Consider the following 20345-nt stretch of genomic DNA (forward strand, 5'->3'; position numbering starts at 1 on the left):
GGCATGACGTTTCTGCGGGGTAGCAAGCGTGGGCGGTACCCCTTATCGCTCCTATCGATAGGAGGAGAGTCGTTCGTCGTAAGCTGGTGGGCGGTCCGGTACGCTGCGGATGCCCCTGGTTCGGCGAGTCTGGGCGCTGGGCCGCTGGAGGAAAGCTGGACCCGTCTGAAACCGGCCCCCTCCTTCGAAGTTGCCCTCCAGCGATTACAGTAGAAATCCCTGCTAGTGCAGCCCCTCCTTTCTGCAAATCCGGCCTCACTTGCAAGTGCAAGGAAAAGTTCGTGCCGAACCTGAATTACCGATTTTCATAGACTGGAACCGGAAACTGCGATGAGTTAGCAAACTGAAGTATGTGAGCCGGATATGCAGTTACAAGGTCCTTCGTTTTGTTAGAAGAGAACATGTGCACCTCGCGATCACAGCGTGGACAGTAGCTTCAAAGTTCCTAGCGTAGAGCTACCTCTAGGTACCTTAGGTACTGCAAGATCCCCTCCAAGTGCAAGAAAAATGAATGCCCGGACCAAATACTTGCAGTACCAGGGGTCTCTACACTACTGTGACCTAGAGGTATCGAGGGACCAACCATCCCATGGATCCCATCCCCATCCCGATCTTTTTGATGACTCTGACACAAGTCAAGCCACCGTGATACGGGTGACGTTGGAACGGTATCCCTTGTAGAACACCAACGGGCATCAATCCGTTGAATCAAGCTCCATTTGGCGCTTTGCATCCCTTCGCACGGGAGCAGGAAAGAGAAGATGAGTGCCAGAGTACCCAGCCGCAGGGTTCGATAAAGTCTGGGTAAAGGCGTTCTGTGTGTGGATCTCGGACGTATTGATCCTCGTTGGATTTCTTGCCCGCTCTCTGCCCGTCTCTTCCGTCTGCACACTCAGGTCTTTCGCTTTACCATCGTGATGTGTTCAGTTTCTGATAAACCCTGCTCTCCCTTGACGGTCAGCTTAATGATGGGAAGTGGAGATTCTTCCTAGGATCATGATCTTTCTCGTGATCCCCAGTGTCCCTGTTGACGAGATCCCATCGTCTGCCCATCTGACGAATCTCTTCCTCCAGATCAGTCAGACGTCAAATGCAGCGTAGCCGCCAAGGGCCCAAAAGAACCCAGTAGTACCAGTAGGCCGAGTTGCTGAACAACAGCGCTCGAAAGGCCGGCGCGATCATTCACCATCACTGCAACATTATACCGTTGGCATTGCCATTAGCAGTCCTTGTGATAACCAAAAAGCCTAGTACCAGCAGGTGGCGGTAGCTCATCATCGATCAAATGCATACGTTGACATAGTGGTAGAGTAGCCCCTTTCTTTCGTGTGCGCCCTTCCTTCCGTTCATCGCTTGATGAACACACCCGCCAGCAAGGGCGACGCGGCGTAACAAACTCCTCTCCATACCCTCGCCAAACCAAACCGGTTTCCAGTCATATGTCCATCGCATAAAGAAAGATGTGTATCGTAACGATGCCGGGGTTGCGTTTCCTGCCATCTCATCCTACCGTGCACCGCAGCACTACCGGCTCTCCAAGGCACGTTCTCGGAACGGTCCACAAAGCTAAGCTGCACATGTCAAGACCACTCTACGAACCAGGCAGCACGGAATCGATGCAGTTCTGTTTCTATGGTCCATCCCTTCCCCATGCACTCGCGCCCTTTTCCATGTCTAGGTAGTCCCTCTTCATCAACCCAAAGCAAGGAATGTTAGATCAGTGTCTACTCCCACTTCGTGGCTGCGTTTCCTTTTTCTATAAACTAGTCATTGTTCTTCTTCTCAATCTGTATATAGGCCAATGCGCCGAGCTTGTGCTGCGGATCTTGATAAACGTCGAAATGGTGTTGAGGGCGGTCGAATTCTGTTGCCTAAATATAGCTGCTGGAATCCGTTGTTCATTGCGCATCTTTATCTTCTATCCCATATGATCGCCCATGGGTGTATGGATGTCGTTGTGACCGCCTATACCTCCGCCGTTATTGTTATTGTTGGCGTTCTTCTTTTTCTCTTTCTTTGCCCAGCGAAGACCGCAGGCATTACATAGTGTCTTGGGTCCACTAGGGCCTTTTCGCCATTCGGGGGAATCGAGCGTACCTGTTTCAGCATCCTTGTCAGCAACTGGTAGTCATGAAGAAGCTATTATGGGAGCGGGTTATATAATATGGAGAAGGGGTAATTACCGCAGTCGGTGCACACGTATTCCTCTGCAACCTTGATCTTCTTCTTCTTCTCTCCCGTCCGGGGATCTCGGTCTAGGGGAATCGCGATTCCCGCATCACCCTTAATGAGCGTCGGGCTGGCATTACCCGTTGTGATACCATGACTTCTTTCACCCTCCTGGTACTTGAGCCCTGTAAGCATTTCAATCGTGTCTGCGTGGTTGCCCTCGTAACGCAACATCTTTTCGCGTATAGAATCCGGCCGGCTTCCGGCAATGCCTTCCAGGTTCTCCCGCGTCAGCGCAATGTTGAGCGACGACGCCGGCTGGCTGGGTGGTGGCATCATAACGTCAGCTTGGGCATTCATTGGAATGTAGAAGGGTGTCATTCCCATCTGGGTCGCGGTATCGTCGGACGGCGTAACATCAGATCGTCCCTCCTGGCTCATTCGCCATGTCCTCTGCGATTCTTCCTGCTCCTCCTGCTCCTCTCTGCGCAGCTCGGCAATCCTGCGCTTCAGTCTCTCGTTCTCAATCTTGTGTTCCAGAAAGGAATCCAACAGACCCGCGTTCTTGGTCGGGTAGGGTCGAGCCATCATGAAAACGGCCTGGCAGAAAGGCGATTGGTTCTGTGGATTGGGTGCAAACTTGGCGGCGGCGATGTGCGCATGACCAACAGTCTCGAAAATGGTCCAGTTTCCATCCTTTTTCCGGAACCGGTAGAACAGTCGCAATTGGGATCCCGTCGCAATGGCTTCGTTCAACTCCGCGGTGAAGACCCCGACGTCATCCGGGTGGATCAGGTCTCTGAGGAACAAGTCAATGATTTCGGGCGGCTTATAGCCGGTCAGGGGCTCTACGCTGGGCGAAACATGCTTGATCCGTCCGTTGGCATCCAGAATGTGTTCCCAGTCCTGGAGCTCTTCGACAACCTTGGCGGGCCAATTGCGGCGCTTGGTGAATTCGGTCAGGGTGCTTCCGCCGCCCGACGAAGGGCCCCCCGAAGGTCCGGAGGTGGTGGTGGTAGGCGTGGCGATCATCGGTCCGGCGCTGGACATGCTGGTCGCAATAAGGTCGTCGGGGGAAAATAGCTGGTCGGGTGCCCCGTGACCGCCGCACACCCCAACATGACTGGGCCCTGCATTACCTGCAGGGAGGGGTGGCGGGACCGAGACCGGGGTGAAGGGGTTTGACATGGAATCGCCAACATCGAGACTCATCGACATTCCGTCAAACCCAGGAAACACTGAAGTATCCAGAAGCGACATCATGTCCTGTGGGTCGGAAGTCATCTGCAGCTTGAAAGCCAATCAATCGGCCAATCGTTAGCTTGCTCACCATTTTCGTCCAGCAAAGAGAAACATTTTTTTTTCTCTTGAAAAAAAAGGAGAGAAAAGAATCTGACGGAAAAGAAAATGCCGCTTGCTGCTGCTTGCTGCTGCTGCGCACCTGCGAGGCTGACATGCCGGTTCCCATGCCAGTTCCCATGCCAGTTCCCATACCGGATCCCATACCGGATCCCATACCGGATCCCATACCGGATCCCATCCCCATAGCACCAAAGCCATACATGCTGGATCCAGGGGGAGGCTGTCCGTGAGACATTGTTCTGGTGGTTGTAGTAGTGCGGATTGTAGTGGTGAGGCGGCGAGATGGCGGCAAGCTGACAAGTGCAGGTGTAGACGGCGGCGGCGCATCGAAGAAAGCCTTCCTTTTCGAGAGGAGGAGGGGGGGTGGGAACTGAAGTATTAACGGCTCCTGTTGTTCAATGTTGCCGCTGCTGCTCGTGCTGCTGCTGCTTCCTGGTGCTTCCTGCCTTTTCGGCGGTGGAGGAGCTTAAGAAGGAGCCCGCTTTGAATGGGCTACTAACAGCAACACAAGCGCGCGATTCGTTGACTTTCGTCAGGTCAGTCCCCCATGCGATATTGCTGTGTAATAATTTTCTGCATCTGACTGCCGCTGTTTTCGAAAGATGGAGTACGGGGCGATATTCCAATCACGTTCCTTTCGATGGGCGGCGTTGTTCTGTGGCTTTGTGTGGTCGGTGCTTTTGCTGGATTGAATTCAGGACTATTTCAGGCCGAAATGCAGCAGAGAGTAAAGGTGAAGTGCTGCGAAATCAAGTCGTCGTCAGTTACGTCTAGAACCCGCGGCGCAACAACGACAAAAGAGGAAGAAGGAAAAGGGTATTGTCGATCAAAGAGAACAAGCCCAGTAAGGACGGGGGCGGGGGGTGGGCGTGTGATGACCTGGGACCTGGAGGAATGCCGCCCTTAACGAGGATGGGATTTCTGGGATGGCAGATGGGAATCTTGAAGGGAGCCGCCAAAAAGTCCCCACTTTCAGACCCAAGCTCGTCAAGGTATTGCTTTGCTGGTGCCGTGCTAGCGGTGGTGGTGGTGGAAGGTCGAGCAGGGCTCTGGTCGAGGGGTCGTGGTTACAGCAGGAAACTTGGTTGTTACCAACTCATAACCGCCACTCTGCTCTGCGGTGCCGTGTCGTAGAGGTAGTAGACTATGGTAGGCCGTGGTTCGAGCTTCCATTAATGGATGTCTCGATGCGTGCGCAGTGAGGAGCTAGTAGGACGAGGTACATGGATACGTATTGAAAAAGAAGCGGTGGCATTGGACTGGCCAGGCCTGACAGACAATCAAGATATATTGTCACGTCTGTCTTCTCCCGGTTCGCCTGCTGTCAGTGGTCAGATCTAATGGTACCGTGCGGTCTGTTTCTATAAATCACGTTGTAGACGTTGTAGTGTACACTAGTTGAGAGGGATGAACTTGGGCTGAGCAGTCAGTATACTACTACTATGTACATATGCACATACACAACAACAGCCTTTATTGGTCCGAAGCAGCTACTGCTGGATGGGAAGCGATATGGAAGATACTAACCGCAAATCGGCTCAAGTAACCGCGATCAAGGAAAGCTCAGGGACTGATTCGAAACCAGAAAGCCATACCAAGGAACCGGGAACGGTACCGTTGGTTGTCACTCGTCACTCGTCCCTCAGCTACTTCAGATGGAAGAAGGGGTTGCGGCGTTCTTTGTGATACCTACCTCGGCTTCCGTCAGCGAGATCTATGAACCAGTGCACGTGTACGCACGCATCCTCATTCCATGTTCCTAGCATTCTCTCTCTACCTCTATCTCTTTTCCCCTTTATATATAGTCTTTTGTTCTGTTGCCCTGCGCGCCTACCTCATAATCTCAGAGTACATAGTACCATAGTATTCGATGGTCTCTGCTGGTCGGGTCTCCTAACTCTGACCAAAAACAGATGCGCTTCTCCCCATTGCGTGGCCCTCGGCCCATTAAGACCCCCTTCTCTGGGCTGGGCTTCCCTACCTACTTCGGGTTTGTCACCGGTCACGGTAATTGGTAAACTCCGACCATCGCTAATCGTGGGTGGGAGTAGCGTCCAAACAAAACACCTCGCGAGCACGCTCGGCGGCTCGGGAGAGCCACCGTCTGCAATGGTTAGGGACTCTTGAAGACCGCTGCCAAAATGCCGAAGCGATTGTCCAGAATATCAAAACGCTTCTGGACAACTGACATCCAAAACATCCATTTAAGTGGAGTTTTTCTGCTTCACTGTGCCGTTTTGCGTCCACAGCCGGACAAAAAGGTCCGGACCCTTGTTTGACTTGCCCTTTTCGACCCTCTCACTGGGCAAAAATGTAAATGGAAAAAGGAAAACACGCGCAGCGGCGGTCACTGGTGGAGCCACTCATGTCTCCTTGCAGAGCGGCGGAGATTCCCTTCTCCCAGATACATTAGTGCAGAGCTAGAGCCATTCCCTCCATTTGTACGCGCACTTGCCAAGGCTTGGCAGCTCTCGGCAGTCATCGGCTTCATCTGCTTTCGGCAACCGATCGCTTGGCGGCTTGGCAGAGCATGTTTTTGCAGCAACATCGGTTCGCCTGGCAGCTGCGAGGAAGGTTGTAGCCAGAGGCAGGCAGATAGTTGGCAGACTCGATCCCGTGAATACGTGCAGTTCGTGTTACCGCTGCCTGGTCCCATGCTCCATCAGACGCCGCAAACCCGCGACTGCAACGCGTCCAATATCGACAAGTTCGCGACTTCATTCCCTACCTACTTTTATCGTCGAAGGGACCTCACGAACCTCACTCGGAGGACGTCCATCGAAAAAGGCGAGGCACGCCGCATGAGCTCCCTCACAGCGGCCCTGTCCAGCAGACCCATCCGTTGAGAGATTGCCCAACATGTCCAAGCTCGAGAAAATGTCCATCTTGGGCGTGCGCTCCTTTGGGCCACGTCACCCAGAGGCCATCGCTTTCAACACCCCATTAACCCTCATCGTCGGTTACAATGGCTCGGGCAAGACCACCATTATCGAATGTCTCAAATACGCTACTACTGGCGAGCTTCCGCCCAACAGTAAAAGCGGGGCTTTCATCCACGACCCTAACGTGAGTGCCACTGTCGACTGTCCCTGGCTGTAGGAAGACTTTGGCTAAACGGCGACATGTTGTAGCTCGTTGGCGAGAAAGATGTACAAGCTCAGATCAAGCTTTCCTTCCGCTCCACTGTTGGTGAATCCTTCGTCGTGACTCGAAACGTGCAGTTGGCCGTCACGAAGACCTCAAGTAAACAAAAGACCCTCGAAGGAAGTCTCCTGTTACGAGCCAATGGCGATCGCCAAGTATTGTCTACCAGAGTAGTGGATCTCAACAAGCTCGTTCCCGAGAAGCTGGGTGTTTCACCAGCTGTCCTAGATGCGGTTATCTTTTGCCATCAGGACGAGTCCCTCTGGCCCATGAGCCAGCCGGCTAAACTGAAAGAGAGGTTCGACGAAATCTTTGAGGCCCAAAAGTACGGCAAAGTCATCGACAACCTCAAAATTCTTCGAAAGACCAAGGGCGAAGACCTTCGACTACTCAAGGTGCAAGAGGCTCAAGATAAGGAGAACAAGGAGAGGGCGGACAAAGTCGACAGAGAGATGAGTAAGCTTATTCGCGAGATACAAGAGGATCGCGATAAGTGCACCGAACTGCAAAAACAAATCGAGGATGAGGATGTTCGAATTAAGCAAAAATGGGAGCAGGCCAACAGTTTCCTCAAGATCGTCAACGAGCTGCAGACTAAACAGGAGAAACTCGAATACAAAAAGGATGCCATCGCAGAGTTGCGCGAACGCATCGAGGAGAGCACAGAGTCTGATGAATATCTTCGTGACGTTCTCAGCCAGTACGAACAAACTGTTAAGCGAATGAACAGCGACCGAGATCAGAAGGTGGCCCAATTTGGCACCCTACAGACGGAGCTCAAAACCGCCCGAGCCAAGCATACCGCTAAGGCGGAGGAGCAGGGAAAGCATCAGTCTGACAAGGACAAATATGACCGTCAACTCGTTTCGCAACGTCAGATGATCCGAGAAGCAGCTGAAAAACACGAGATTCGTGGTTATGACAGTGACTTGGATGACCAGGAGATCAATGCATTTTACGAACGCATCCAGAAAATGCTTCAAGACACAAAACGAGACCTGGAACGTCTACAACGCGACAATGCCGCCGAACTGGACGCAAAATCCGCCACTATCACGGAGCTAGAGAGCCACAAGGCGTCCCGCATTCGAGACCGGAAGATCTCTTCACAGCGAGTCGCGACACTTCAGAGAGATATTACCAAACTTCAAGGGGAACTGAACAATCTCGATGTTGACGAAGGCGCGGAAGCAGTACTACGGACCGAGATGGAGGGGGTGGAGTCCAAGATCAAGGCAGCAAAAGCTGACAATAGAGTGGCAGAACTTGATTCACAAATCACAAGTCTGAACAACGAGGTCTTGACTCTAGAAGCTCAGGGGGCCAAGCTAAGTCGGGAATTGGTGGAATGCACCAACCTAGCATCCGAACGTGCACAACTCGAACTCCGTAAAAAGCAGCTCACGGAACGGAAGCGAGAACTAGACATTCTGAAGAACACATTCAATCAGCAGCTTACCGATGTTGTCGGAAGAAACTGGACACCGGAAACCATCGAGTCAGATTTTCAAACAGCCCTTCGACGGCTGAGTGACCGACTATCTGAGCTTAGAAAGACGAAGGATTCGACGCAGCAAGAACTGAAGCAGGTTGAGTACAAGCTTACCACTGCTCGTGAGCAACAAGTCAAATCCGTGAAGGAAAGGGATAGCTGCAAAAAAGACGTTCTCGAAGCCCTGAAGAAGGTGCCGCGTCAGAATAAGCCGGTGACGGAGTCGGTAGATGATTATCCAGATGCTGTCAAAGAGATCGAGAAAGTGTTGAAGGATACCGACACGGACCTGGAACTCAATATGTATTTGAAAGAATACTTCTTAAAAGCGAAGATTAAAGCAGAGGAAAAGCACAAATGCTATCTCTGTGAGCAATCGCTTGGCGACGAGAAAACCATGAAGCGATTGATGAAGAGGATTCAAGATAAGATTGATGACAGAGATAGAGACGAGCTGCTTGAGGATCAAGCCATGTACAGACGTCACCTTGGAACACTGAGAAGTGTGCGGACGAAGCACGAGACATATGGACGGTTGTGTAAGGAGCTGCCGTCCATGGTCGAAGAAATCAATTCGCTCACGCTTCAGAAGGAAAGACTGGTTCGACAGCTTGAAGACCAGGATGGCGCTTTCAAAGTTGCCGAAGAGAAGCGGAATGCGGCGGATGTGCTGAGCAAGAGCGTACTGAAAATTGCGCAAACCGTCAAGGATATTGCGGATTCCGAGAGACACATCGAGAGAGCACAGCAGAATTCGAGCAATCAGGTGCGCAGTGCTGACGAAATTAACGATGACCAAACAACCTGTGCAGAGCAGGTAAGAATTGCCCAAGCCAAGTTGAGCAAGTCAACCGCCGAACGACAACGGTTGAAGGACCTGGCCGCTCAGCTCGAGGTTGAGAAATTGGAGTTGAAGCACAAAATCACGGAGGCCGTCCAGAAATTAGAACACAAGAAGCGTCTCCAGGACATGATTAAGAATCACAGAGACGAGCAGAGCGAACTTCGCAAAAACATGCAAGACATTGACAAAGAGGTCGAGGGCATCGACCCAGAAATCGCCAGCGCAAGAGCGGCGCTCGAGGAATCTCGGAAGCAGGGCCGTGCCAGAGAGCAGAGGATCGCAGAGGAACGTGATGGAATCGCCACTACGGTGAGCGAGCTCAAGATGATCAACCGCGAAATTCAGGATTATCTCGACCGAGGAGGCCCTGCCAACCTTGCCTCAAACCAGCGGACCATTGCCAGCCTGGAGAGCACCATCGCTACCCTCGAGAAAGAGATGAAAGACGTCACCATTCAGATCAACAAGCTGAACAAGGAGATCGATAATAGCGACGCCAAGAGGCGTAACTTCGCCGACAACCTCACATACCGCAAGAACCTGCGCGAGCGCGATGCTCTCGAGGAAGAAATCGAAGAGCTCGAGTCCCGCAACGCACAAGAGGACTACGAACGTCTCGTCGAGGAAGCGCACTCCCTCGAATTAGACCGTGGCAAACTCAACGCCGAACTCCAGCGGCTCATGGGCTCCATGTCCACCAAGGACGAGCAGTTCCACCGGCTCGAAGAGGAGTACGAGATTGAGCTCAAGGGCGCGCGCGCCCGGTACAAAGAGAGCCACATCAAAGTCGAGACGACGAAAGCGGCCATCGAGGACCTCGCGCGCGGCAGCATGGCACTCGACCACGCCATCATGCAGTACCACTCGCTCAAGATGGGGGAGATCAACCGGACCATCGCCGACCTTTGGCAGAGCACGTACCAAGGAACCGACATCGACACGATCCAGATTCGGTCCGTCATGGAATCGAAGGCTTCGGGCGCCACCAACACGCGCCGCGTTTACAATTACCGCGTGTCCATGATCAAGGGCGACACAGAGATGGACATGCGTGGGCGGTGCAGCGCGGGTCAAAAGGTGCTGGCCTGCATTATCATTCGCCTTGCCCTGGCCGAGTCGTTTGGCGCTAATTGTGGGATGATCGCGCTCGACGAGCCGACGACGAATCTGGATAGTGACAATATCCGCAGTCTGGCGGAGAGTTTGCATGCGATCATCAAGGCAAGACGGTCACAGAATAATTTCCAGCTGATCGTGATCACGCATGACGAGGAGTTCTTGAAGCATATGCAGTGTAGCGATTTCTGCGATAATTTCTTTAGGGTAAAGAGGGACGAGAATCAGAATAGTGTCATTACGAGGGAGAGCATTACGAGGATTTCGGAGTAAGGGAGGTTGGTGGTAGGAATGCCCAAGTTTGATATTGAGGGCATCTCAGGGGGCTGGGCTGTACAGGTGGCAAGGGTAGAATATGATGTCTAGATTTTTGTTCACTGAGCAGGCGCCTTTCTCTCAGACTGCATATTCAAGTATGTGGATTCCAATGCCCATGTTTGTTTCACGATCAATTTGGCCGATCCAATTGATTAGCATGAGTTACGTACTGGCCACAGACGGATTTGCAAGAGGTTTCATGTAACAAGGATACCGTTAACACGCTGAACGGCTCGGAGTGTTGGTGTGTGTTCGGTAGTCCATATATCATATCTCAAATGTCCTATGCCGCTGATACAGGTAGCTAAACTATCAAATCAAGTAAACCAGACATGTCGCTTGTGTCATCCAACCTCTTCCCTTCCTGATTACTGTCGACTATTATCTTCTACGACTTCGGAAGAGATATGTTCCTCTGTTGAGAGGACCCAGCAGAGTCAACGTTCTCTCATACTAGGAAGACTTTGGTTGCTCTTCTCTAGCTTCCGCTTGCTGTTGATTTGACGGCTCCCCTCCTTCCGCTTGCTCCTCCTCTCCTGCTGCAGTCACCTCCTCCTCTTTTGCCGCTTCGGAACTATCGGGTTTTGTGACTTCTGTCGTCGAGCTGCTAGCCTCCGCCGTGTTTGTGCCAGCCTTATCCTCCGTTCGCTGTCTCTTGTGCGTACTGTCGAGCTCCGAATCATCGTGCTCCGCCTCTCGCTTAGGGCTTGGTGGGACTGAGTTATCTGCATCGCAGCTGCCGCTCTCTGAAGCGGTGGTGGCCGTCGTCGTCGTGCCATCTGCTTGCGCACTCCTACTAGCTTCTGTTGCTGGTGGTGACTGTAACCTCCTACCTACAGCAGCCTCAACGTCAAGCGCACTCATGTCCACTTCACCCGTATGTGACAAGACAATGCTGCTCCTCGCGCTCTGGGGCCCGGTATCCTCTGGTCCGATCTCCTGCGGACCACGAGCATGGGGCACCTCCTCTTCCGGTTCCTCCTCATGATCCGAGTTCTCACCCATCACAATGTCTTCGTCCACGGACGAACCTGTAGTAGCAGTAGCTGAAAGACCTTCGCCAGGAGCGGCAGCGCTGAGGGGCGTAGTCTGAGCAGCCGTGTAGCCCTGGGCAGTGTTGTTGTCGTTGTTCCCGCCAGCAACCTGACTAACGGGCACAACGCCCGCGCGCTGTTCCTGCCTGAGCAACTCTCCTTGTGTGACGCCCCGCTGTGGCTGCTGCGAGAGGCCCAGCAGGCCACCGCCAGCTCCGATAGAGGGAATCCCGTTGACCGAGATCGATACCGTCTCTATGCTTCCCATGCCGTTGGGGCCCTCAATCATCTCGGTGCTCTCCTTGCGAACCTGTGGACTCACGGAGCTCTGGGCGAAGGTGATGTGGCTGTACTGCTGCGCGAGAGCTCGCTGCTGCTGTTCGTGCTGCGTGTTGGGGTCGGACGCCCCGCTGGCTGATAAGGGTGACGAGCTGCCTGCGTCACTTATGCTTCCGTCGTCGTCACCGCCGTCGCCGTTTGCTCTTCGAGTCAACCACGGGATGGGGGTAAGCAGCGCGCCGCCCAGGGCCTCGTCAGATCCGATATTGTTCGCCGCGGAAAGGCTGGGAGCGCCCTTGTCCAAAACAGGACCTCCGTTGGACATCATACCGCTCAGGTCTGGGATCGCGGGCGGTAATGGGTATAGGTTTGCTCCACTGGTGACGTGGACAACGCGGTCAAGCGCATTCAGGTAGCCTACTACGCTCCTGTACTGAGGGCGCGGCTTGAGGACCAGCTCGGCGAGGCGCTGAATGGTATGCGGCGGGTAGTCGGGGAAGTTGGCAGTCAGGTGGGATGTAACGCCGTTCAACATTTCGGCCACGGGGACAGGAAGAACTGGCTGCTGTGCCTGGGACACCTCGGTCGTCGCATTGGGGTTTGGCGAGGGCGCTTTGGGCGGCGAGGAAGCAACATGGTCGCCAGCAGGTGGGCGTGGCGCTGACGTTGGGGCATCGTTCTCCTTGTTCTTGGTCTCTTGCGAACTGAGCGGCGTATCGATCGGGTCGGACGAGGAGGGGAGCGGGGTGAGGAAGCGCGAGGACGAAGGTCGGGCGGGCGGTTGGGGCGAAGGAATGTCGGGGATGGGGAATTCAGTGTGGGCGATCTAGAGGTGGGGGAACGGGCTAGGTTAGCTAGCTGCCGTCGACAATGAAAGCTGTGGCTTTTGCTTGCCTTCTCGATGCGCGAGACTACGATGGGCAACAACTTGGGCCAGCACGAACTGAAATGATTGAACAAGGCCGTCAGTCAGTACAAGGATGCACATGAGATTCAGTCAGCATAGTAACATACTAGTCCATAGAACCATCCAGGGCGACCCTGGCCAGGATGTCGTTGGCGACTTCAGCATCCATCTCGGACATGATGTCGTTCTTCGAAGGCGTGTTTTGGTCCGTCGTGGATGAAATGTCAAGGTGACAAGGGAATTGCGGTTGCCAGGCGACGCGAACTGCAGTGGAGCTTGGCCGCACCGTGTAAGTGGAACCGGTACCATTGCAGCGGTTGTACCAATCGTGCCACTGTCATGACTTTAGTTCCTCGGGCCCTCTACCACCTTACGAAACTTCCTGGTACATATTGGGTTGGACTGTTTTGTTCTGCACAATGATTTGTTACCGGCTGTTGAGCAAGCATATGGATAAGTTCTATGAGCATCGAGAGAGAACGAGCGGGAGTGGCCCATGTTCAAAGTCTCAACTTCAGTTTGCCCACAAAGTCTCATGTTGGCACTGTGCAAGCTGCTGCTTAGTACTTCAGTTACTACCATAGTACGTATTTGGATGCTATTGTATTGACTCTTTGCCAGTTCGAATGTCATCTTTAGATTCCAGATCTCTCTGTGCGTCCCAAAAATGCCCTATGTAGTAATGAAGACATAGCCTTGGCGGCATGGCTGCTACGCCTCCGAGGCTCATGGTTCGGCGTCTCCGCTATGGCATCTCTTGGGTACGTTATAGGTACATTATGGGCGCCGAAGTGACCAAAGTGCGGCTGGGGACCTATGGCATTGCTCGCTGCCACCAACTCATCAGACATAGGTGAGTTGGAAGTGTGCGTCCAACGTCCTGATAGATCGTCCATCCTTTACCGGATTCAACGACCACCTACCATCGACCAGAGCAACATTAACATCCAAAATAGCATCGAGATGGAGCCGCCAACGCAATGACGGACAGTATAACTTGTACACTAGGGCCGGGAGAAGGCTGGCTCGGCTCAATTACTGCACTCCATCGTCATCGGGCTGCATGAAGGTGTGGGACAAAGTGGCTCAGCAACCCTCCTCACGAGTCAAAAAAGGGGAAGGAATGCGGTGGGGCCTTGGTGGCCTTTGTTAGGGGCTCGGATTTTGGTGTTGCTCTGCGAGACAGAGAGAGCCTAGGCGGGATAGAATGTTCGGTAGCTTGTGTACCTATCAATCAATGTTCACCTCCTTCGTCGCATTCGTTGGGTTCACTGTATATGCATGATTCCCAGGCGGAGTGTCGTTGGAGACTCCAGCTTAGTTCTAGGCATCTTGACAAGTCGTGATCTTGGACAGATTTGCTCGCTAAGCGCACTGCTTCGTACCTCTACCGCGTCACTCCATACATTCAAAGGAGTCGGACAAGTTCAATGACCCTTTTGGCAAGACGGGACGAGCCTGCCGTGCAAACCCAATGTCTCGTGTTAGCGCGTTCAGCAAGCTTTTCAGCGAGCCCTTAACGAGATTAACCCCGGCTTGGCAAGGCACTGCCCCGAGCGCAGCTGAGGCATTCTTGAGAATTGTTCCAATTCTACCTATAATGTACCTCTTGCGGGCATGGTGGTGACAGAGAGGCTGATGTGCATTCAGACTTCGGACTTGTATGTACAACATGTGGATGCGCCGCGGCCGCTAGTGCGAGGAAGGGCTCATTGCATTGCACGACAAAAAGAAGAAAAGAAGGCCCCTGGCTGAATGGTGGCTCTCCTTCATCGCTACGAGAGGTTCTCCTGGCTTAGAGGTCAAGCTTTAGTTCCTTCCTGTCTGACACTGGCACCCAATCCCGCCGCCGTCTGCCACACACTGTTCCCATATCCGACACTACCTCTAGCCCAGAGCCCAGGTACTCAATAAGAGCACATCCTTGGTGGCCCTGGCAGGTGTCCACAAACCCTGTGGGCTGGCTCCTGCATGCACTGCCGGGCGAAAAAGAACGAGACCCCGGATTTCTAGTCCGTGATGGAGCGTTTCCTTAGCCATACACGTGTACCCACCTCCAACAGCAGTCTTACACGCAGTGTGTAGTGTACAATAATATCCGTCATCCCACCTACCTACACCTAGTCACTCGTTTCTCCTCTTTGATCGATAGTCCTTCGTTTCTTCATTTCTTTCCTTGTCACGCGATCCCTTCCCCGTCCACACTCGACCGCTCACTCCAGTCCTGCCTGTCCTCAAAAACGCTCGACGGGAGATTCTGATTTTCACCCGACGCGCCAGCTCAACGTCTCGACTCGACAATCCGCCGGCCCGGCTGATGCCCCCCCTTGCCTCCCCAAGGCCCCCTACCACGTTGGCCTCGCACGTCGCCTGGTTGGGTATAGCTCGGCCTTAAACCACCCCTACGGGACAATCCGCCCTTTAGAAGGAATCTCAGGCGCAACTTGGAAACGAACTCCCTGTCACCTTCGAACACAACTCAACTCCTCCTCGTGTTTCAGAACGGCCACGGCCTCCAACCTGCGAAGCACGATTCCCCTGACAAAGTGACGGCAACCCATTCCGTTGTCGACATCTGCGTCTTTTCATTCGTTTGTCAAATCGTCTCGCCCTGAGCAACACCGGTTGAGGCGCACCCGCCTGTCGCATCGTCGCCGAGCCTCCGCAACATTTGTCCCGCGTCGACCGACGACAAAGAAGCCACTTAGGTTTGGTCTTCCCCGCTGAACCGTTCCCGACGATACACTTTATCCCTTTTCGACATAACCCGACTTGCTGCGCACAACAGCATCTACTCGACCTTTCAAATTTACCCCCCTCCACGGATTTTTGGTCCACGCCGTCCGGCTCCTGTACGGGGAGTCGTCAGAACCGCCCGTCCTGGCTAGCCGCCTAGAGATCCGCCGGTCCTATTTGGCCGGTTCGCACCCAATCCTTAGTTTCGACGCATCGGATAACGCAGCTCAATACCGCGATACCCTCATGGCTCAGAACATCGCTTCACGCCCCAAGAAGGGCGTCTTTGACTTTCTCGAGTCTAGATGGGCAAAGTTTTTTTTCGCCATTGTCGCTCTACAGGCTATTATTGGTGTGACGTTCGAATCGTGAGTGGCATTGGGTTCCTTCGATCGTCTCGTGACTGGAAACTAACCGCCAACAGATATATCTTCGGCAGATTTCAGGACAGCCTTGAGGACTACACGACTGGCGAAAATGAGGAACGCGATGCGCAGTACATGACGATACCGACGTTCTTGGCCTTGTTCATCTTCGGTTTCCTCTACGTCCTGTTTCTCACGTGGGATGCCTTGCGCTGGAAGAACACCATTCAGATCATTGGGCTATGCATCGCCAACCTCGCGCTCTTTGTCTATACGATTCTTCAGATCGATCAAATTGATAGATCGATTAGTAAGCTCCAATTGGCCGGTATTTTTCGGCCTCTTGAAGTCCATGAAGCGGTATGGCACGCCTGCGCGCCCTTCCTTTATACCATCCCCCCTGTCATTGGCGTCGCCACTGTTGCTATGAGCGCGTGCGCCTGGCAACTTTATCAGGAGTTTGCGTGGGATATCTTGAAGCAGATTGGTGCCGATTATCGCATGAAGAAGCGATTTCTTCACTATCAGGTTTGTGCCAGATCTTCCCTGCCGCCAAAAAGGAGTCCATCAGTTGTTAACAACCCATTGCCAGATTTTTATCGCATTGCTCAAGTTTGATTTCTTCTTCTTCCTGGGCTTCACAATTCAGTTCCTGGTTGTTGTAACCGGCAAGACAAGCATCGAACTCGGCCTTACCGCTGCCGCGATTCCCGTCACCATTATCATCCTGCTTTGCGCCGCCTTCTTCACGCAGCGCGAAAACCGCGTTGGAATGTACGCAGTTATTCTGCTCTTCTTTGGTGGTCTTGCCTATTTCTTGTTCAAGCTTGTCCGCATTTACTCGAAAAGTCATGGCTGGCATTACACGCCCGTTAAGCGCTCCCTTACCGCGTTCGCTGTTATGACCATCCTCCTGATTCTCATCACCATCGCCAACGCGTTCATCTGCACGAGCAACTTTGGCAATGGACTCAAGACGCACTTGGTCAAGCCCCAGGGTAGGGACCCGGAAAAGGATGACATAAACTCATTCCAGATGACGGATCAGAAACCCAAACTGACGACCCGGATGACAATCGACTGAGTGGGGGAGGCGGAAATAGAGGATAAAGAACGAGACGAGCAAGACGCGACAAAGGAAGCATAAAAGTTGGTTGTGGACTTTTTTGAAGATCTTTTGGATGCGTTTCGCGAGCGGCGAAAGAGTTTCCGTCAGAGCAGGATTATCTGACATGACCATTGCCAATTGATGACATTTACGACCAAATTAAAGGAGGGGAAGGTGTGAAGGAACACCATATGGCATGATATGAATGCGCATAGTTGGAGAGGGAGGGAAATAAAGGTCATTTGCGCGCGTCTCTGGAGAGTTTTTGATCTCAAGAGGATTTATTATTGTTTTGGCGGATACCTGGGATGGATAACGCACATCCTAACTTTTTTTTTTATATATTTCATGTTTCCCCCCTCCCCCCCTTTCTTTTCGTTAACTGTTCTTTTCTTCGATGTCTTATTCACACGAGCCTAGAATGGTGTGCGTGATCTGTTTGCAAATGCTTCTAGGGAAAATGAAGCAGAGGCGTTTTACAGTTGCAAACCTTCCATCATATTGAGGGTAAATGGCCAATGGGGGAGGAAAGGGCGGTTTACGCCCTTTGCAAATGATTTCTGGGTTACAGATTGCACAAAAGTCACGAGGTATCCTATTTTGGTCCTTGCCAAGGGTGATTCCCACGTCATTGAAAGACGATGGCATCGCTTCTAGTTAGTGTACTATATGCATAAGATACCTAAACCATCCATTGATATGGGCTACATTTGCTCCCATGCTCGTTGCATACCGCTTTGTCCATATGCTGTTTCAGATGTTGTTCCTATGTGACCCCCAATTTTGAGACATAACCGCTGGCACAGCACGTAAAATCAGAACCTGATGCGTCAAAAGGCTCGAAGAAACTAATGAGACATCAAATATGGAGAAGTAAGAAGCTAGAATGCACATGGGTGGGAAAAGGTTCGTATGTTTAATGACAGATGATAGGATGAAAACTAAGAACCCCTCACCCCCATATGGTAACATAAGGAGCTGACAGGTGCTGAAGTTTGTACCATCACAACCCTCACGCACAACACTGGCAGCCCACGACACATGGTCAAGAGGAGTGGCATAAGGGTCGAGTAGATACTACTTACGACCTAAAGGGCTGTGCTGTCTGCTTGGATTCAATGGATCATGCGCTTGCTCATTTCAGTTGTTTGGTATAATACGTAGTTCGCTTTCCTAAGCCACCAAATCCGGGACGTATGAGAGAGTACCTGTATGTACCCTATTGATCCCATACCAGCGCAGCCTTGATGGTATCCTGGAAATCTAGCAACGCCATCTTTCACGACGTAAACAAATCTGTGACGATAGTAATGCGTATGTGCGTGTGCGTGTGCGTGTGCGTGTGCGTGTTGAGATTCTGTCTAAGTAGACCCATCCATCTCGTCAATAGCAATAAACTGTCATACCCCCCTCCGCTGTTCAGTGCTGCATGTGAAAAAAACAAGACAAAAAGAAAAGAAAAAAGAAAACTCAGTTGAAGATGTGAAGAAAACCAAAACTAGGTCCTAAAAAAGAAAAAGAAAGAAAAGAAAGCTCTTTACTACAACCATCATACCACGATGGTGACAATAGCGGGATGCAAAGTGTTGGGGAAGCTCTCCTCAGCTTGTATGGGATCGAGATGGACGCACAGGTTGAAACCGCCGACGACGAGCTTGCGAGGAGGCACTTTCGGCCAGCCTTGGCCTCCCATTCTCACCCAACCGGGCCTGCCTACCAACAAACGTGAGGCCGTCAGACAAGGGCCGTCGTCGTCGTGGAGCTCTCTGGAGGAAATCCAAATTCATGCTACCCGGAGGTGTGGCGCCCCCAGAAATACTATTTCTACTAGTACTACTACTACTCCCCGTCCCCGTCCACTGCTCCCGAGTTCGAGACAAATCGACATAATGGCCTCCCTAAATCATGATGCGCCTGGCATCTTTCTCCAACCCCTCGGCCGGACAATACGGACATTTGAAGCGCGTTCCCTTCAGCAGCCTCTGCAACGTCTCCTTGGCCAGCACGTGTCCGCAAGGTATCATCATGGGCGGGTTTTGTTCGGTGGTCTGCTCCTTGGAGACGGGACAAACAAAGATGGAATGATAGAGCATGCGTTCGGGGAGCGGAGTTTCGAAGGCTAGCTCGTTTGTGGTTGTCCACTCGGTTCCCTTGGCTCGGGTGGCTTGTTGGTACTTGATTAGGAGTGGAAGAGCCAGCGCGCCGGCTGTTACGGCGACGTATAAGGGGGATTCGGCTGACAAGCCCAAGAGGCTGCAGAACTCGCGCGTAAAGGACGAGGCCACGTCCGCAAAGGCGGTTTCCGTGGAGAAGATGTGCCTGTAGGGCGACTCGGAAAGGTTGCGAGCGTAGATCTGCGCGTTGGCGAGCTGTTGGATCTCGCCGATGTAGCGGTTGCCGAACCGCCAGAAATTTTGTTGGGCGTACAAGAGTGCTCCTGCTGTGCCGTTGAGCTCGTTGTCGGGCAGGCCGTTGACACGGGGACCCTTGAAGAGCCAGACGTATTGCAGCCTGCTCAGTTCGAACTCGAGGTTGCTGCCGCGGGCTTCGAGCTCGCCCGAGTTGCTCCGGGCCCATTCTATTGCCGAGAGCAGGTTCCGGGACTTGATGTCTTGTAGGATGGTGTACATCTGGGAGAATTTCGCTTCGAGTTCGTGGGATTGGAGGGATGAGAGGTTCTGGAGCTGTCTGAAGCCCAAACCTGTGGCAGCGCCTTCGAGGGGGCTCATGTACTCGTCTTCGTCGTCGTCGTCATCGTCGTCGTCTTCGTCATCATCATCATCATCATCCCTGTCTTCATCCATTGGCTCGTCATCATAGTTATCGCTCGCGCTCACCTGATCTTGACCCTCGCCTACCGCGTTGACGTTTTCAAGAGTTGCCGCGTCCCCCGTTTCCTCTATGAAAGTTGAGGCTACCGAGAACTGTCCCTCGCGCAGCAAATGCATAGAAATGGCACGATTTATCAAGGATTCCTGGTCAGCCATAGCGTCATGTGTTGAGGGTAGGTCCTTGAGAGGAAAGTGCTTGTCCAGCGTCTTGCCCAGCTTCCTCTGAGTTGCTGTCACGCCTTTGAGATCGTCGTTTATTTTTTCAAAGGTTGATTTGATGGGGTTCTGAATTCTCGTGATGGACATGCTGGCTACGTGTGTGTCCATGCCTGTGTCTCCGTCAGTGTTACTCTCCCATGAGTGTTTGACTAGTGCTGAGCATACGTACCACTTTGAACAATTTGGTCCTTCACCGAGGTGAGCATTTCAATAATCTTGTCGACCCTGTCTTCTGTCGCGGACAGACCTGGTGCCCGGTTGAGCCGGTCCAGTTCCTTCTGAAGAGCCTCCATGGCTGTTGTTTGTGCCGTCATGTTATCTAGACTCGTGTGCGTTGCTGTGATGGTATGGAAAAGGAAAGCTGGTCAGACCGGAGTTAATCTAGGCCAAGTGAGGGGGAAATGTGCATCATCTACGCGGA

At 52.7% G+C, this 20345-nt stretch overlaps 4 protein-coding genes across 4 annotated transcripts; 1 reads left to right on the forward strand and 3 right to left on the reverse strand.

The window, feature by feature from the left end:
* Positions 1–1709: 1709 nt before the first annotated feature.
* Positions 1710–4111, reverse strand: B0T23DRAFT_80379 (zinc finger white collar 2 protein WC-2). The gene is made up of 3 exons (XM_062841818.1): positions 3611–4111; positions 2184–3459; positions 1710–2097 (listed from the first exon to the last, which is right to left on the reverse strand). Exons 1-3 carry the CDS (start codon positions 3764–3766, stop codon positions 1919–1921), a joined length of 1611 nt encoding a protein of 536 aa, XP_062695566.1. The 5' UTR covers positions 3767–4111; the 3' UTR covers positions 1710–1918.
* A 6554-nt stretch (positions 4112–10665) lies between these two features.
* Positions 10666–13111, reverse strand: B0T23DRAFT_374005 (uncharacterized protein). Its single transcript, XM_062836832.1, has 3 exons — positions 12773–13111; positions 12653–12701; positions 10666–12584 (listed from the first exon to the last, which is right to left on the reverse strand). Exons 1-3 carry the CDS (start codon positions 12841–12843, stop codon positions 10899–10901), a joined length of 1806 nt encoding a protein of 601 aa, XP_062695567.1. The 5' UTR covers positions 12844–13111; the 3' UTR covers positions 10666–10898.
* A 2370-nt stretch (positions 13112–15481) lies between these two features.
* Positions 15482–17063, forward strand: B0T23DRAFT_80528 (uncharacterized protein). The gene is made up of 3 exons (XM_062841819.1): positions 15482–15769; positions 15826–16294; positions 16359–17063. The coding sequence occupies exons 1-3, from the start codon at positions 15648–15650 to the stop codon at positions 16848–16850; spliced, it is 1083 nt and encodes a 360-aa protein (XP_062695568.1). The 5' UTR covers positions 15482–15647; the 3' UTR covers positions 16851–17063.
* Positions 17064–18772: 1709 nt separating this feature from the next.
* B0T23DRAFT_312449 (CTLH/CRA C-terminal to lish motif domain-containing protein) lies at positions 18773–20238 on the reverse strand (the record flags this gene model as incomplete). The annotated part of the gene is made up of 2 exons (XM_062834691.1): positions 18773–20034; positions 20094–20238. The coding sequence occupies 2 exons, from the start codon at positions 20236–20238 to the stop codon at positions 18773–18775; spliced, it is 1407 nt and encodes a 468-aa protein (XP_062695569.1).
* Between the last annotated feature and the right edge of the window lie 107 nt (positions 20239–20345).

This window comes from Neurospora hispaniola (assembly GCF_033458365.1).
Source record: "Neurospora hispaniola strain FGSC 10403 chromosome Unknown B0T23scaffold_2, whole genome shotgun sequence".
In the NCBI taxonomy this organism is placed as follows: domain Eukaryota; kingdom Fungi; phylum Ascomycota; class Sordariomycetes; order Sordariales; family Sordariaceae; genus Neurospora; species Neurospora hispaniola.